This window comes from Rhinolophus hipposideros (assembly GCF_964194185.1).
Source record: "Rhinolophus hipposideros genome assembly, chromosome: 1".
NCBI classification, from domain to species: domain Eukaryota; kingdom Metazoa; phylum Chordata; class Mammalia; order Chiroptera; family Rhinolophidae; genus Rhinolophus; species Rhinolophus hipposideros.
Genome location: NC_138047.1, coordinates 63,183,485 through 63,203,036, shown reverse-complemented (window position 1 = coordinate 63,203,036; position 19,552 = coordinate 63,183,485). Strand labels below are relative to the sequence as shown.

Here is a 19,552-nt window from a genome sequence, read left to right as displayed (position 1 = left end):
AACTAATTGTAAATTCCTTTAGGGCAGTAATCATTTGCTTTATGTAGGTTTCTGCAGTGAGTTGATTGAGTGGATGGAAATCGCATGTTTCATATGATGCTGGCTTTTAATTTCTTCTGTTTCTATTGTCAGGATTTAAAACCGAGTAACATTGTAGTCAAGTCTGATTGTACATTGAAAATCCTCGACTTTGGACTGGCCAGGACGGCAGGCACAAGCTTCATGATGACTCCTTATGTGGTGACACGTTATTACAGAGCCCCAGAGGTCATCCTGGGAATGGGCTACAAGGAGAACGGTAGGGATGTTTCTGAGTAGCAGCCACGGAGACTATGAAGAAAGTGTGTACATGCTTCAGATAGCCAAGAGTAATGTTCTCTTTCATGTATATGAATATTTTTTTTAACCAGGGCTGCCAGCTTTCATATTCAGGGGTTTTTAAAAAACATATAACTCGGAAGAATCACTCATTAAAAATGTGAAGGATGTTCTGAGAAGTAAGCTTTACTAGGACACTAAAATGTTATAGCTAAAAAGAATTGTAAATGGAGTCTGACTAAACAGTCAAGTGGATACTAATGAGCATACATGCTGTAGATACTGAGAAAAATTGCTATTTAGGTTGCAGCTCAGCTCAAAGTGAGTATGAAAACAGGAAGAAATCTATCTATTGGATTTAACTATTTGGCTTTATGTCATATATTAAAGAGATTGCTCTAGTCCTAGGAAAAGCTAAACAAAAATACACCACAAACCTTTGGAACGAGAATCTTTACAAATGCTCACTACATAGTCAATTTAGAATAATCCAAATTGTTCCAGTTGGATAAGAGTCTCTTTAATACTTTAAAGTGCTCTGTAAGTAACATTTAGGATAGCAATTTCGTAGTCGTTTTTTAAATAAATTCCAAAAACCACAGAGAGAAAAGTATTTTATATTACTGCTTTCATAAGAAAAAATCTCGTATTCATGAACACTTTAAAAGATAGAAAGAATTTTCAAGATGTATTCCAATTTGATTTTATTGATTCAAGTGAAGGATTTATAAAATACCTATCAGAAAGCATTGCAATATATTATTTTGAAAAGAATATCTCTAACAAGTAATACAGCATATTGAAAAACATATCCAGTATATTTAGGAATTCAAATAGTTTTAAATTAGGATTGTTATATTTACTCAATGAACCTTTCATACTTATTTTTCTATTCTATTCTATTTAGTCCTAGCATTCTATTTTTATAAGTTCTATAAAAATAATTATCATTGTATTTTTATGTGCATGTGCTACAGGGTACTTCTATGAAAATTTCCTGGCCACCAAAGTTTTAAAAAAATTTCTTTGAGTACTTATAGACTAGAAGAGAGGAAGAAAAAAAGTCTCTTAGGAAGGTCAGGTTCACTTTGATAGACAATGGAAGAACTCTGTTACCTTTTGACTTGGAACAGGCACATTTATCCTCTTCCCAAGGCAATACCACATCTAATGTATTTGGAAAAGAAGATATTTGTATACATTCTTCACAAATTAGTTTTTAAAAATCAAAGGGGAGCCAATTTACAAGTTCAAGAAACCAAGGCTATCCAGGTCTGAATTTGCCTATTATGGTTTTTCAGATGCTTGCTGCAAAAATGGCACATAATCTCATCACTTTTCCTTTCCTCACTAGAAAGGGTTGCAAATTACTGCCTTAGTTTTTTGGCATTTCTAGATCCATGGAGAAGCCATACCAAGTACTCTTGTGTTGTCCTCCCACTTAGGTATGGAAAGAAGGTTATCATGCAGAAAAACCCGCTTGCTCCAACTTCAGGCATGTGCAGCTAACCTGTGCACCTAACCCTGCCTTCCTTCCCCAAGAAGCATTTCAGCTTAATGTTTTTGTCTAAAAGTTCCCTTTGTCCTACTAAAAAGCCAGTTGGAAGAGGGGAAAGATTGGTAAGAAAAGGTGCAGCATGTTTGGTTAACAAGTAAAACTGAGAAAAAAATATATGTATATAACAATTTTTTTAACACCTTTAATACCTTTTTTCACTTTACTTCTAGATGACTATTTTATACATATGCTAATTAATCATATATGTTTTTCTTGAAATATTTCAAATTGAAACTAAAATTGATGTCTATTTACAAAGATTACTTCTGAAGGAAAAACTAAATCCTGAATACTAGGGATTCTAAAACTTCTCCCTTTACACTGTGGTTTCAGCCCTTTCCTAGTTTCTTGGATTTGGTTGGATTTCCTTGGTTCCATGTACCGAAAAGCAAAACACAGAAAACAAGAAATCATTGCCCTAGTCCACGTAACTGAATAGAATAGAAAAGAAAATGGAAATAGCCGCCCTATGGGTTGATTAAGATACTTTTGGTTTAGGTGCCGCTTTTCCATGTCACCACTTCATGACACTAATGAGGCAATCTAAGGCACCCATAAAGTAATTTTTTAAAATTAATTTGAGTTCTCGTACTACACATTGTTTATGTAATCTTATAGTGCTGGTTTTAATTTACTTTTTTGGCCAATTTTTGGTGGGAAACAAAAATTGTACCTTCTAATCAAACTGTTCTTTTTCCTCCTCCTTCACAAATCAATTATCTTAGTTAACTTTACTTTCCTCCCTTTTCTTCACTTCCCTCTCTCCTGTTCTAGTGGATATATGGTCTGTGGGATGCATTATGGGAGAAATGGTTCGCCACAAAATCCTCTTTCCAGGAAGGGACTGTATCCTTGCACCTTTTGCTGCAGCTTTACCTGTTTTGTTTTCTCTCCCTTTAAACACATAATGATTTTACCAGGAGAGTAAAGATAGAAGCAAAAAGTTGGGTAAGTGGTATAATTGTGATTTTTTTTTAAAGTGGTAATTTCTATAATCTGACCAGTACTGAAGACTACCTACCACAATTATTTATTTTAATTAAATTTCAATGGGCTTTTTTCTTCTTAAATTATTTTCTTGTCTATAATTCAAAGTATTATGTGCTATTTTTCATAAATAAGAGAGGCCACCAAATCTCAAATGATTCATATATATTTATTTTTATAACTAGAAAAATAAGTCACTATTTGCAAGTATTTTCCATCTGCTTTCTAAGAGTATTTTTATCTTCCACAGCATTTAGGCATAATAATTTCTCTCCTGGCTGACATCCTAAGCTTTTGTCTACAGTTTCACTGATTTGAATTACTCTTGACACTGTATTCAGTCTTAAATAGGTCAATATAACATTAGCCTCCACACTTAACAATCATAATTATTATTCAAATTGCCAGATGTCTGATGGGTTTCAAATAGGCTTTCTTCCTTGACTTAGACATAGATAATTGCTTTTCCAATGAAATTTAGAATTTTAAAAAGCAATGTTGATTTGAGTTCTTCCACTGAGTCCTGTATTAGATTCCATCAGAAATTTGCTAGAGTGAGATCTATGATTTGGAATTATTCAATGAGCTGGTGTATTTCTAAAATGACCAAAAGTTTACTTTCTAACCAGGGCACATATCTGTGATTTTAATATATGGATAATAAAGTTTACATATTAACAGAGAATATACTTTTATGAATACAGAACTACCCTGCTAATATACAATAGTGTATTATATATCTCAGTGCTACAACAATTGACAATTTTACCAATGATAGTGCAAGATTGAATTCAGTGTATTTGCTACATATAACTTTTTTTGGAAATTGGCAATAAACATGTGGTCCATAACTCTATTAAATATTATATTTGATTAATAAGAAAGCTCTATTAAGGAACTCTTTTTACATAAGAAATATTATGATTGTTATTTAGTGGAAATAAAAGTAGAAGAACTTACTTCACTAAACCATAATGAGCAGACATAAGTTGAGAGGCCAATGGACATCATGTATCGTGGAAATAATCATACCAATATGTTAGCATCTAAATGATTCCTGCACTTACTGGAAGTAATTTCAAAGTTTAGTATATGCTAATTGGTACCTTGACAACTTCCAAGATTCTTCAGAGGCTCAAAAATAAACCATCGTATGTTCTCTTGCCTTTCACTTAGAATTATTCAGAGAAATCTATATAGAAGTTCTCTGAGGCGAAAAAATGATGGGATGATACTCTATCATCATAATCAACATTATTCCTTTTTCTCTACAGAACTTTTTCACGTTCCCTTTCTTAATCTGAAACTTAAGCAAAAATAGGAAAACACCTTGACAAATTGAGAAATCTTATGAAATTTTCATGGATGATTAAAGTGTAAGCTACTTTCCCACATTAAAACTGTCTTTGCATTCGAGAAACACTGTGTGGATTTCTTGGCTATCGAGATACGATCTAGGTGATATCACAGGGTAGTTTTCTGATTAGTAAATTAAAGTATTGGATAAATATATAGATTTGCTTTTTCCATTCATTAGTTTCCTAATTTTTTAATATCCAAAGGAACATTTATAAAATATTTATTTTTAATACATAAAGAGTTTTTAAAATTATACATTCATTATTATACACTCAATTTTTACTATAGTGTTATGATTAATATCTATTTCATGGTGTAGTCGCTGACATATAGTATTGCTAAAAAGTCTTCAGAGCCATGCTGAATTCAAGTTAGAGAACAATAGATATATCAGGTCCATTTTTTTCTTTATATAACCCAAAGATCGTATGTGATATCAGTGACTCTACATTTCATTCAGATTTTTGTTTTTAAATAAGAACTTACAGTAAAGCAGTTTTATAATGGCTTTTGTTTAGAAGGTTTTGGGAGTTTTGTTTGTTTGTTTTTTCTTTTTTTACACTATCTAGTCACTTACTCCCTTCACTCACTTCAAACTCCAGCCAAGGCATGCCATATTCTGATTACTGAAGGCTCATACACTACCAGTATACTCTTCCAGAGTTCTTTACTTAAACCTGCTTCTTTTAGACACATTCTTTCTACTTTTGTTATTATTATTTTTTTCATCCCACTTCGAATTGCAGCATCTTCTTTGAGCAAGGCTTGTAATGTAGAGTTCTTGGCCAGAGTTCTCTGGACCTGGGTGGTATTAAAGACAGGCACCTCATATTCATTTGCAACTTCTCTAGACCTCAAGTATATTATCTCTAATTAACGCTGACAGTTGGGATGCTACAGTACTCTCCTCTCGCCTCTCCCTCTGAAGACGTGTGAAATTTCAGTTAGAATGAAAAGGATATATTCATATAACCTTGTCAAGGATCCAAGTTGTTAGGGAACAGGTAAATGATTTTTCAAAAACGTATTTGAAGAAATAAAGAAAACACCCTCAAATCAATTGAGTGTCATATTTTTGAAACTCAAATATGGAAATTAGGAATAATCAAAGTAAAATAAACAAAAATTGGAGATGTGGATTATAATGTCTATTTAGTGCAGACGGATATTCTTAATCCTTTTTACCTCCTTGAAATAACTGCTTACTTCCCAATAAACTTTTCCAACTAATACATTACTATAGTTTGAGTGTATTCTCTAATATGAAGGTAAGACAGGGTTATCTCAAACACTGTATGATTTATGACTGAAATAAAGTTGGGATGTAAAAATCTAGTAATCGTTCTTTCACATTAAACAAATTGTAGATAATCATGAACATAAAAAACTAGATTATTCATTTATTATTTTTTGTATTTGTTTAAAAGAATATATTTTAACCATTAATTTGCTTACTCTTCTTCTATTTTATTATTATTTTGAGATAATTTGAGTGAGACAGGAATCACTAGAATGGGAGCCGGAGATTTTGAGAGTATCTGAAAAGATGGAAGGTGGACATAGTTACAAGGAAAAAATCCCTTCTTTAAGGTGTTTAGAGAGACCAGAGTCCACTAGAGGGCAGAAGAAGACATGAAGGTCATAGAAGGAGTGCTGAGAGATACATAGCAAGTAGGCGGAAAGTGAGGGAGGACAGAGAGAACGGACTGCTGGGCTGGAACAAAAGGCAAGAGATTGAGGGGCTGGACCTCGCTGACTCCTTGATGCCTTAGAGAGCTATTAAGTGGTATCTTGCACAAAGCTTCACTAGGACTGCTGGGGCCCCGGGAATTTCCTATCTCTTGAAAATATATATATACACACACATATACATATATATATACACACACACAATACATATATATATGGTTTAAATATATATATATATATATATATGGTTTAAATAAAATCATGTTTTATATATATATATATATATATATATATATATATGACCATATATATATATATATATATATGGTTTAAATAAAATCACGTTATATTTTTCCCATCCCTCTACAGTTCTGTAGACAGAGTGCTGAGTGATCGTTAGAAATGAAATGAAATACTGAAGGGGAAAAACTACAAACAATAAAATGCATTCCTTAGTCATTACTGTGATACTCCATTTAAACTGCTGTTGGTCTGTTTGGCTTTGAGGATAGAGTTCATGAATGGAGACACCTGCTGTGGGACTTTCTCCCTTCAGCAGTCAAATAAGTCTAGAGCTCATATTGGAATAGGACTCCAGGAACTGGCTTCTGGTCCTCTTTACTTTACTCATTTGACTTATCTCCTAAACGTCAATTTACTTTATAAAATATCCCTTTTGCCTTTCTTGCAGGATTGCTGTCATGAAAGTCATTTGATACATATAAAACATTACATGTTTACAAACATACATATACCTGTAAATACCTTCAAAAATGAGGAACTCCAATTTTTATATTATAGTTGGGGGAACTTTAGCTTAACTAACCATCAAATTGAATTAAATAAACTATAAAAAATAGAAATCACTAGAAGTCCACCTATAATAAAAAAGAAGTATTCTCTCAAGTGATGTAAAACCAAATTATATGTGAATTAGACAACAGTGAAAGCAAAGTGAATAGTTTGCTACTTACTAAGCACTCTGCAAGCTGATATACAGAATAAAGTGAGACTACTAATATGGAGCTTCAGGGAGCTTGTATTTAATTCAGTGATAATGTAAGATATTCGGAGCCAGCATTTACTGTTTGTTGATCAGAACATGAAAAGTTTAAAGAAAATATATTTTTCCACCATTAGGCTTTCCTTAAATTACTACTTTATTACACTGCAGAATTACATGGATTTTGAAAGATGACAATTTAAAATATTTTGATACAATTAAAAATTATTTAAATGTTTTTATGGTAAAATATTTTATAGGTTCATTAGTCTATAATTTATTCATAATATAAATCTAAAAGTTTTCTCCATTATTAATAAGTTTCCATGGATTTTTCTGTTTTATAAAAAAGCAAATCAAAAATATAAAGTCTTTTAAATAAAGATTAAAAATTAAGAATATGATGGCATAGAAGTTACAAAGAAAAGTGGGTTGAATAGGTATACTCAAGGAGAAAATCTTCCTCTGATTTCCTTACATTAAAATATTTAGCATTGTATCCCATAAATATTGTTTATTTTTCTTACTTAGATTCACATATGTAAAATATCTTCTTGGTTTATTTATGTATATTAGTAGTCTTTTATAATTCCATTTTGCATTGAAGTTTAAAACAATATACTCTTGTTAAACATTTAATGAAATTTATAACTTTTGTAACATAAACTTTTCAAAGACATGGTGTTAGATTTTGCTATTATTCATTGAAGTGTCCAATATAAAACAAGTATCAAAGCACATTTTCTGAATCCTAAATGAAGATTTAATTAGGTTAAGGAGAAAAGCAGTGTGGTCTCAAAATCGTGTTACCAGAACCACTGAAATAACTATTTTCCAGGTTGTTGGATGGAAGCTCACAAAGTCCAAAAATATTTCATTGTGGATCAGAATCCAAGCCATTACACAGAGACTAAAGGGAGTATTATAGTGCTTTGTTTAGATTTCAGTTGCCCAGGGCCTACATTATATTACTTCTATCTCTTGGATAGAAATAGAAAAAAGATAATTTACTATAATCTAATGCTTAACATATGACACAACACTTGAGATTTTCTTAGAAAATTAATAATCATATTTTGGTAACACCAAAACTTACTTAATATTTATGCTAAGGAGAGTGATTCTGCTCCTGTCTGTGGGAAAATTGATGATGGGAGGGAAAATGCAATGAATCAGAATCATAAAAGCAACCAGAATTCTACCTGGGTAGCGTTAGTATACAGAACTCCTGTGGAGATCCAAATGCTATATCTGATTGGCTCAGAAAACATCAAAATCCAGTTTCCAACTGTGATTGAATTTGCTAATTTCTTCTAAGATTTACACATAATCAGTATTCATTAGAATATCTTGAAAATTTTGTAAAATAATCCAGTCACCTTGATAACAGATTATGTATTAGTAGTGGGAAGGCTTACCACCACCCCCACCTCTCTGTCCCAATAAGATATACTAGTATCAAATTATTGTATTACCTATTTCCTGTTTTAGTTGTGATGACTAATTCATAAAATTTAGTGCAATAGCTTTATCTTGAGAAATAATCCTGTCTTGAATATATAAAAACCCATTTAAATTCATATATAAATGCATATATTCTACTTTTGTACTACATAATAATAGAGCTTGTCATTTCCAGGCACAAAGCTTTGCACTTAGGTAGCATATGCATGGATAGTCTGTAGGAATAGTGAGTACAGTTAAATGGGAATTGGAAAGGTTTCCAGAGTACTATCACTTAAAAAGAATTCATTAAAATAACAAAAATGGAATTCAATATATATTCATCGGTCGTTCAGATGTCTAGTTTATATCTCTGCATAATTTTTATGCAAAAACTTTGTCATCTATTAAGTCTATTTTGGGTTCTGACATGAAGATAAATGTTCAAAAATGTTCTCCTTTTACTTCGGAATATCTGTATCCAGCGGAGTCATACAAAGGAGAAGTGGGAGATATACCAGTTTTAATACCAGTTATTAAACCAACAGCTGTCTAGAACCAATTGAGCCTGAAGCAACAAAGTGACTGAGATTCCATTTAGGCCAACTGTTATTATATTATATATTATATAAGGTATATAATATACATGATGTAAAATAAATAAAACCTTTCTATACATCTATAATTTTAATATATAATTCCAATATATATTTAATTCATGATGACACGTAACTAATATTTAGTGAGGATTTAGTATACACTATGGAAGGACCTTTATCAGACATAATTCAGGAAAATTCTACATGATAAATACTATTTATTATTTACATTTTAGAGGATGAAATTGAGATTTAGAGAGATGAAGTAACTTGGCCAAGGTTACACAGCTAGAAAGCAATGGAATTGGTTCAGCAGAAAAACAAAACACAAAAAACGAAAAAAACCCACAACAGTATCTACCAGAGATATCACAAAAAAGAGTTTCTGCATTAAAAAAAAAAGAAAGAAAGAAATAGAAAAAGATGTTTTCTAAGTCCCAAATAGGTTTGTGGCAGAAAGAGCCTTTTTCCAAATGTTTGAATAGATACAGGCAAGAGAAAACCCTGCTATTGATTATTCAGCTCTATTTGTTTTGTCGGTCTCTTTCCCAGTATCTATACAAAACAGATACGCTGTAAATAACCACTTAGTCTGACTGGTCACTTTGGACAATATGATACGAATACTTGCAATTCAAAAACACATTTTCAGATCTTTTTATTTTATCCTTTAATCGAAAATGCTCACAATACCAACCTCTCTCGTGAGACAGATATTATCTGGAATTATAGATACATTAATAATAAGGGGTGCACAACTGTTTGCTCTATCTTTCCCTGATATTTCTGCATGCCACTTGCTTTCCTAAAATGGAAGCAAAACTAATTTGCTTCTCTGGGTATGCTTATCACCTCCAAACCCGTAACCATTCCTTTGCAGTGATCACTCTGTCTAGGTGTTAAGTCAAACTGTGGAAACTTTGAGTTTAACCTGAGTGAGATTTTTCACACTGGAAAGAATCTCATGAGGAATTCTTTAAGGTCACTGCCAAATTACAAGATGTAATTTGAAGAGAAGTGGAGCAAAACTATAGTGTGCTGCTATCGTAATCCCTTTCCCTATTTGCTCCCCGCTCCATAGCCCTTATTCTTCTAGGTTATTTCCCGTTTCTTCCCCCTAAGAATGACCTATTTCTTTTTCTGACTTTTCAGTAGGAACAAGTGAGTGACCAACGATAAAGAGAGATTTCACTTTTTGCTTCTCCTTGCTCCATTTTGCCCCTTCCTGTGAATCCTCTGCTCTAGCTTCCTGGTTTTACATTCTGGATGATAACTGACAATAGCAGAGAGACCATTATTTTACATTTCTCTTGATTCAGAGTTTCAGAAGAAGTGTCAGTTCTCAAGATATGTTGTTTAGTTCATGTTGAACCATCCCCTTTTGAAAGCCAGCATTTCTTACCATTGTAAAGCAACCATGTTTATAATAAGGCAATGTTTCCTGTTTAGAAACTTGCTACTTTGATGGGAATGAATAAAACTGAGCTAGCATATTCCAGAACATTCATTCTTGAACTGGCATTTTACTTCTGGAGAATTATTCATATTTATAAATAAGAATAAATGTGTTATGTAAAAGAAACCCTTTCTTTTGAGGTTGCTGGCAGCTTTTTTCCAAATATGGTATACAAAAGAATAAAAAATTAACTGATTTACACGTTTCCCATATTAACACAATTTAGAGTAATTTACAATACAAATCAGTAGGATTCTAGTAGATAAATGCAAATTAGACCTCTTAAATAAAAAAACCTAAATTAATCATTGAATTATAATTGCAAAGTAATATTATCGTGTATTGGGTAACATGGAGTGGCATTATTACTTTAGTTCTGTGGCAGAAAGGGCCCTGGCATTCTTGTTTTCTCCCCATTCAGTGTTAGAACACTAATGATCATAAGACTGACCTGTCATACAGTCATTAAAGGTGAAACCATCGCTCTGTGGCATGGGTAGCCAAGTGTTTTCATTTCTTTTCTTTTCTAGTCCTGCCTTGTTGTTTACCTTTATATAATTTTTGTTTTCAGTTGACATGTGGTCAGTAGGGTGCATCATGGGAGAAATGATAAAAGGTGCAGTGCTGTTTCCTGGCACTGATCGTATCCTTCTTAGCAGCCAGTGGTCTCTATGGTGTCATTCTCAAGAAGTTCCTTTGGTCTCAAGTATAACACTGCTGATGGTATACATTCACTGCCCTTAGAAGGGTTCTGTGTAACTCCAGTGTCAACTATTTACCAGCTGGCATCATAGTAGAGTAACTGTGTCTCCTAAGATCTTATGTGGATAATACAGTAGCAAACATGAAACATTCAGCCTGGTATCAAAGGTCTGCCTTAATTCATTTCTATGAAACTAATTGCAATGATATACTCTTCTGTATTGTTTTTTGTTGTTGTAGATGTTTCAAAATTAAGTTCTATTGATAACTAGATAATAAATGACATTATTTCAGTTTTCAGACTGAAGATTTTTGCTTTTATATCATAAAAAATATTCACTGGGCATAGAAATCTAATCAGTTAGATTTATGTTCACCCACAAATACAATTGGTTTATTTTAACACATTCAGAGAGCATGCATATGAGTTTCATTTTTAAATTGATCAACCTCTTCTAAAATTCTTTTTTCTCATTTACTTTATTTATAGGAATAATTGCTCCAATTCCAGCTATTATTTTCTCCGTGTTATTAACAAGTGCAATAATTAAAACCTCTCTAATCAATAATGATTATATAAAATATCTGAAGAAATAAATTTATATCCCTTGGATAAGTAAAAGAGATCATATGTTAGGCAGCAAATAATTAGCAAGTAAAGATTCCAGGGCTTTGCAGTATTAAACAGATATGGACACTGGGTGATTAGTATATAGGTATGTAATAACTTATTTCTTTGTTAAATAATCTCCTACACTCAGTCATTTATGAAAACATTATATCCTCATCATACTAAAGATAAAATCTCTGCTTAAATGATCATAATTCAAAGCTGAAAGGGAACCTGTGATAATGGGGTTTTAATATATAATTACAGCAAAGCTAATTATTAATATAATGTGTCCTAACCATATTATGATTAGCCATTTGCTTTGACAACTAATATATTACATTATGGTTATATATGTATACAGAGGGTGCCAAAAAATGTACACACATTTTAAGAAAGGAAAAAAAAAACTGTATTAAAATTACGCTGATGGTTACCACTTTGAACACGTCTTGTAATTGCAGAAGTCAAACCTGACTTGTACATATCTTTTGTTATCGGTATATATTGAGTATTACAATTTTAATATAGTTTTTTCCTTTCTTAAAATGTGTATACATTTTTTTGCACCTTCTGTATGTGTGTGTGTGTATGTGTGTGTGTATTACAAATGTGGATATATAAGTGTATATATGTAGTTTCATACATATTTTTTTGTATGTATTAAAGGACCAGTTTAGGAAATGACTGAGTTAGGCATTCAATTTCTGTTGAGTGAAAAAACTGAACCTAAAATGTTTTACGTAGTGAAAAATAAAGCTGCACTGTTTTTACTTCCATTCTTACTAAAAAGTTTGTTCTAATCTTATATATGTTACATGTTTATTTAAAAAAAAGTTTGTATTGCAGTTTTGTCTGCTAAATATACATTTTATTAAGTGGCATCTACAAATTTACCACCTTCATGTTAATGTTAGTTCTATTTAGAAGTATATTTACTTGATTAAAAACTAAATTACCTCAGGTTTCTAAAAAACAGGATTTCTTTGATTCCCAACGAATGATAAACTTGAGCTTAGCTTTTGGACATGAATATGAAACAGTTCTTAAATTTTGGCTGATCTTTTTTTGATGAAAATAAACTCAATCTCTTAACTTTGTACTCTTGGCTTTCTCAGAAGTTCACTGTGGTTGAATAATTGGTGACTGAAATGAATGTTTGCTCCCCATAGATTAAAATGATTGCTTTTTATTACTTTCCTTACATTTTCTATGAAAGAAAATCAAATCAGATTTTCACAACTGAGTTATTAAATACAGATTAACATTTCTTATAATTCATTTCCTGGGAGAAGATGTAACTACTTCATACCCTCACATACTCTTGGTATTGTCAGATATGTTTTTAAATTTGTTACCAATCTCTTGGATCTAAAATACTATTTAAAATGGAGCTTAAATTTGCATTTCCTTGGCTACAAGAGAGGTTAAACATCTTTTTTTATTTACTGGCCATTAGTATTTTCCCATTGGTAAAGTGTCTTTTGTTTTTTTAAATAATTTTTTTATGTTGTATATTTTTTGTTGAGTAGGAGTTCTTTATATAATTGAGCACCTAATCCGTGTCAATTTTATATGTTTCAAATATGTTCTCTCCTGCATTTAAATTTTTTTTCTCCATTTTATAGTGATTTTAGAATTTGGTGATCTGTTGTTTGTTTTTTTATGGCTCATGTATTTTAAGAATTCTTTAATGCCTTTATATTATCTTGTAATTTTACTGTGAATGTTTCAAGTTTAATTATTTAAATTAAACTATTGGCAATAGTTAGTAAGATTACATAGGTTTCAAGTTTACAATTCTATAAACATCATCTATATATCACATCATGTGCTCATCACCCAGTCAGTTCTCCTTCCATCTTAATTTTTTACATTTAAGCCTTTGATTCACATTGATTGTTGTATATGGTGTGAAAGTGGTATCCAATTTATTTTATTCTACTTCCATTTACTGACTAGCTTATTCTTTCTTCACTGATCTATAATACTGTCCTTGTCATAAGTTTCCACATATTGGTGTGAGGGGTGTTAGATTCTGGACTCTATATTCTGTTCCACTGGTCTGCTGTCTAACTCTATATCACTACAACCCTTTCTTAATGAATACTAATGTATAATACATACTTATATCAGGTAGGGTAAATACCCCTCTTTTTTTGTCTCCTTTAGAGGTATCTTAGCTATTACTGAATCATTGCTCTTCCATTAAAAACAAAAAAAAATATAGAATTGGCTTGCTAACTTTTATAAAATGATTCCTATTGGAATTGTATTGAATGTATAGTTTAATTTGTGTAGAATTGCTATTTTTTTAATCTTTCTGTTGAACACACAAAGATCTTAGGACACACTGATTTTAGTTCTAATTTTTAAACCTCATAAATTGACAATGTTATAATTTTATTGTGTACAGGTAGAGTTTGTTTAGATTCACCCTTATAATTATCATTTTCTTTGCTTAACACTACTTCTTGCAATTTGGCCTTTTATTTTCAGATTATTTTCTTTCCCCCTGAAGTGCATCCTTTAGAAATTTTTAGTGGGAGTCTTTGATGATAAAACTCTGTTTTTGATTGGGTTCCCTTATTTGAAAGACAGGTTAGTTGGATATAGAATTTGAGATTGACAGTTATTTTCCCTATCATTTAAAACATGTTATTCCACTGACTTTGTTTCCAATATTGCTGGTAAATAATTAGCTGTCGATGTAATAGTCACCTTTGGAGATAGCCTGTCCTTTTTCTCTAACTTCATTTAGGATTCTTTGCTTAGTCTTTGGTTTTCTGGTATTTCTCTACCATGTGACTATGTGGACTAGGTGTGGGTTTCATTTTATTTATCTCAGTTGGGATTCACTGTGTTTTCTAAATTCTGGCCTATATCCAATTCCTGGAATTTCTCAGCTTTTCGTTCTTTAAATATTTTCTCGCCCCCATTTTTTTTTTTTTTTTACATTATGTCCATAAAAACTTTGGTTGGACATAAAATAGATAGTCATTTATTCAATAAATATTTTTTGAGCACCTACTATGTGCTGGTCACTTTCCAGCCCATTTTAGTAAATAAAACTATCATGATGAAAATCATGACATCATGTAATTCTTGACATCATGGAATTTACAATAAAAGGCATAGTATACAAGAAGGTGATAATGGCTGAGGGATAAGAGAGATCAAAATGTTAGGTTAGGGGCAGGGATTGTCTCCTGCTTTCTAAGTTTAAACATAAAAGTTTTGTTAGGTATGCCTCATATGGCATGTTTTCTTGACCTCATGTAAACTTGATTGTACCTTCTTACCTGTCTTCTATATAGCGTTATACCCAGAAATGGATGTAATCTTCCAGAGAGGGTCTCACAGAACAGAGTACAGTGTCACAATAACCTTAAGAAGAATTCCATTAGTATTAGAAGCCAATTGTATTAGCTCCTTTGTTTAAAATCATTGTATTTACCAATTTTAAAAGGAACTTAATAGTTTTCATCTATAAAATACAGATGTCAAATTAAATGATCTCCAAGGCCTCTTCCTAGTTTCAAAATACAGATAGAGTCAGACCCAGCCTTTGTGAACTGAGAATATCATACAATTCGAGGAAGGTGTTTTATATATATATATATAAATATATATGCATATATATATAAATATATATACATATATATGCATCATGGTAGAAATACAAAATTAGGCATAAAATCTTATAAGAGGCCAGTACAGATGAGAGGCCCCAAAGATTAACCTTCCATACATAATGAAAATTCTATTATTGTAACACATTTTAATGTGTTTCTGGATTTGCTTATATGTGAAATGCCTCTCCGTTTTTTTTTGCTTTGTAAATATAGATTACAATAATAAATAGATTTATAAGACAAAATAGATTGTACTAAGAGCCATATGCATCATGCTTCAAACATTAGCCTTTGGATATTACCTATCCCATACTATCTCACTAGTGAACAAACAACCTTTTACTTAAATTGTCAGCTTTTAGTTTGGGGTGTGTTCTGGCTTATAGTATTTCCTCTTCTTGTGCTATTTATAATGAAAATGGATGCTAGTTAAAATTATGCATGAAATCACTTATTCATATTTCATGTTACCAGAATTTGAGGGGGACTTTTGAGAGGAAAAGAATATTGTCAAATGAAAAAAGAGGAAAAATGTTTTATAGGAACTGAACTCAAAACATAACCATGAAAATCTAGATCCAGACTCTCATTTGTGTATATATTACTATCCTGATCTTTACACTTGTCCTCAGAAATGAGTTCTTTTGAGAGCAAATTTTATCATAAAGAAATTTTATTATAAAGAAATAAATTGTCAAATATTTTGAACTTTATATTGAGAAGCTTTTGTACTTTCTGTGAGGAGCACCCCACAGAAGCAACATATAATTTCAATCCTTCCTAAATGATGATGGGCAGAATCCCTCTCCCTTTGCTGGGAGCCTGCACATGCTACTTGCTGTAATTTCCTTTTTTTTTTTTTTTTTTTTCAGGAAAGTGACATGGGGAAAGGGATTAATATTAGGATTTTTCTTTCCCTGAAGTATATCCAGGTGAAGAACCCATGAGTGTTCCGTAGCAAATAGGTGCGGAATCAACTTTTGGTGAATTTGAAGCCATCCTAATTTGCAACAAAAAACTGAAATATGTTAGTACTTTATTCTTAAATCTGGATTTAGTAATTCACAAAAGACTTAGTATATCCTACACTGGTGTTTCTCAAAATGTAGTCCAAGAGCCATCTGGATTGAAATTACCCTTGGTGTTTTTTATATCATCTCAGATCTATGGACTCAAAATTTTGTAGCTCAATGGGGGTCGGGGAGGGATCTGTATTTTTAAGTTCCCTATGTTATGGATATTCAAGTTGGGGTACTACGGTTTTATATTATAATGCTTAACTCATGGCATGCATGTCTCCACTTCCTTATTGCACATTCACTGAGGACATTACTAATTGATTACAGTATTTTTTCTTACAGGACTAACATAAAGCCACACAATAATGCTCAACACAGTGCTTCGGCAACTGGTTGGCTTGACAGATAACATAATGGCCTCTCCTGAAGCTGTTTTATATAGTAATCTCAGGCAGTGTTATCTTTAATAACACAGTTAAGAATTTGGAGATAAACACTGATATTCTTTAACTTGCAAATAGATGTCAGAAAATTTTGCACAAAATATTGAGTATAAGGCTTAGAGTACAATAGGAAGCAAGTCTGAATCCATGAAGGTGTCAATTCTGGAAACTATATTCATAACAAAAAGTAATCAATGATGGAAGAAAACATGAAAGGAAGATACAATTTTTTAAAGGGCATAGTAGAATGAGGCCATTAAAGAACTCTTTATGATTCCACTTAGTAGTTTCTGAAAGCTTAAATATGCATACTATAAGTTGCGCATATGTTCATAATTATGACCTAAAATACCCAGAAAAAAGGGGCATTTTTCATACATTGTGTTCAAGGCAGCTTGTGACATATTTTAGAAAGTTCCCCAGCTAAGGAAGTTAAAGTGAAAGGAGTGCATGAAATCTAAGTTCTTAGCTAATTGATAAAATTAACGAAGAATTTTCAGTCTTAGGATTTCAGATACTCATTTTTACAATCCATATTTACTTTGTTTTATTCATCTATTACAATACTATTTATTTGAAGATATTACAAATAGTATTTGCACATTCTCTTGTCATCATACTCTATAAAATCAAACTTTGTAATATGACTAATTTTTATGTAGTGAATTTAAAATTAGATGAGATTGTCAAATAATTCATATAAAATCACATTTTTCAATTTTTATTAAAGGCCTTTGTTAAATATATTGAGGGTGACAATTTCTGAAACAGTAAATCAAAATATAAAAATACATATTTATTGATTTTTTTATAACTGCTCAAGCTGGAATCTGTAAATATTCAGATCCTTACTCATATAGTATAAAAACAGTGACTTATGAGTGTTCTAAAGCAAATAAATCCTTTTACAAAAATAATTTGGCCATTCTTTAAAAAAATATTTACCATGTTAACATTAACACAGAAGCATGAAATCTAGTTAACTTTTTATGTATTTTTTAAAAAACAATCATTGTGGAAATCTGATGAATAATTTTTTAAAAATACCTCATTTTCTATTCAAAATTAATAAGATCAATTGTTTTATGTAAATATTTTGACCTGAAAACGAGGGAGGCAATTTTACAGATATTCTTTAAGAGAATTGCTATGACAAACATACCATCATAATTTTATGGCCAAATTAAAGCAATTTCTACCACATCAATTCCAAAGTTGCTCTTTTCCTTACTGGAATCCTTGGAACAAACACTAGACTTGGAGCCAAGAGATATGACTTCCAGTCTTGGGTTACATTTGGTTAATTATGATTATAAAGGGAAATCATGTGAGTAAGGATAGTTGGACATAATTAATTGCTCATGTTGTGATCTTATGAACATCTGGGAAACACTTATTACTTACATGTAAGTATTCGTGTTTATAGAAAGAATTGGTTAAAATAAAGGCACAAACTTTTAAACGTGACTAATCCACATACTTGCAGTATAAACATTCAATTCTTTCATTGACAATAATAAAGATTCTTGCCTCCCTTGATTTTGTAAGCCATTACATCAAGGAGGACAGTTGTGTTTCATCTAAAAAGCAATCTAAGGTAGGAGATTACACTGGGTGCTTCTATATATAGGCTTTAATTATAACTTCTAAAAAGAAACATTTTAACTGTTCTTGTTTAACGAATTCCAGAATATTTGACTCTCCTTAAACGTTACTCTAAAAATAGCATGGAATTATTTTGAGAACACTACTGTAAAAGCAACTAATTTTTTACTGAATGACTACAACTGTAGCTAAATGTAACTAGAGTATACTAGTATGTTGTGAGTATTTTGCCAATTTTTTGAATGACACCTTTACAGAAAATAGGGCAACTTCTTTGCCCCTATTTTTAGTTTGATATGATGTCTAAAATTCTAAGGAAGTTTGACCAATGATTAAATGATGGCTTGATAGGGCATGATAACCTAACTTAGAAAGTAGGCCTCTTTTTATAATTTACAATGCAAGCACTTGTGATTTATTTAGCTGTTTTCTATTTAAATATGTTTAAGTAGTTAAAGCTTATCTATGTCCAGAGTACTAAGTTTTTGTGTAAGAATAACTTTTAACTTTAACCTTTTATAATTTTTTAGTTTCCTTATTTCTAATTATTCTAATTTACTACTATATTATCATGAATATTCTTCAGTTTTCCCCACTTCCATTTATTTCTTGAAATTACACAATCATTTAATTTTTTCATCCCAATAATTGAGAGGATATGTAATAATTTAAATTTTATTTTGCCAGATTATAAAGGAGGTAGGAGAGGATTTAAAATGTATCTTGATTTTGTCTTTGTTCAATCTCTTACCTACTTTATTCGATATATATATATGTATGTATATATATACATATATACATACATATATATATATTTAATTTGTTTTGTTTTGTTAATTATAGTTAATTTTGTCTTTTGTCAGGACTATCAATCTCTTTTCATCCAGTTGTATTGAATTGCTAGGGGTAAAGAGTTTACAAACCTCAATTAAGTAATATTATGATAAGTTCTCTGACCTGTTGCAAATTACATTAGTAGAAATGAATTAATTAACTTATTACTAAAGAATAGAGATGAAAAAGAATATACAATGTAGAGGAGAACAATACCTGTGGTATTAGATTTAAGAAGAATTTCTAAGGCTCCTACCATTCATTGACATGTGGCAAGGAAATTTCCCTAAAA

The 19,552-nt window shown here is 31.2% G+C and overlaps 1 protein-coding gene across 13 annotated transcripts in view; it reads left to right on the top strand.

Annotated features, from left to right (window-relative positions):
* MAPK10 (mitogen-activated protein kinase 10) overlaps nucleotides 1-19,552 on the top strand; it is a 296,217-nt gene that overhangs the window by 214,922 nt on the left and 61,743 nt on the right. For all 13 annotated transcript variants that reach the window (XM_081040519.1, XM_081040513.1, XM_081040510.1 and 10 more), the window contains 2 exons: nucleotides 133-298; nucleotides 2,651-2,722. In XM_081040519.1, coding sequence (XP_080896645.1) covers nucleotides 133-298; nucleotides 2,651-2,722 — 238 coding nt within the window. The remainder of the gene's footprint in view (nucleotides 1-132; nucleotides 299-2,650; nucleotides 2,723-19,552) is intronic.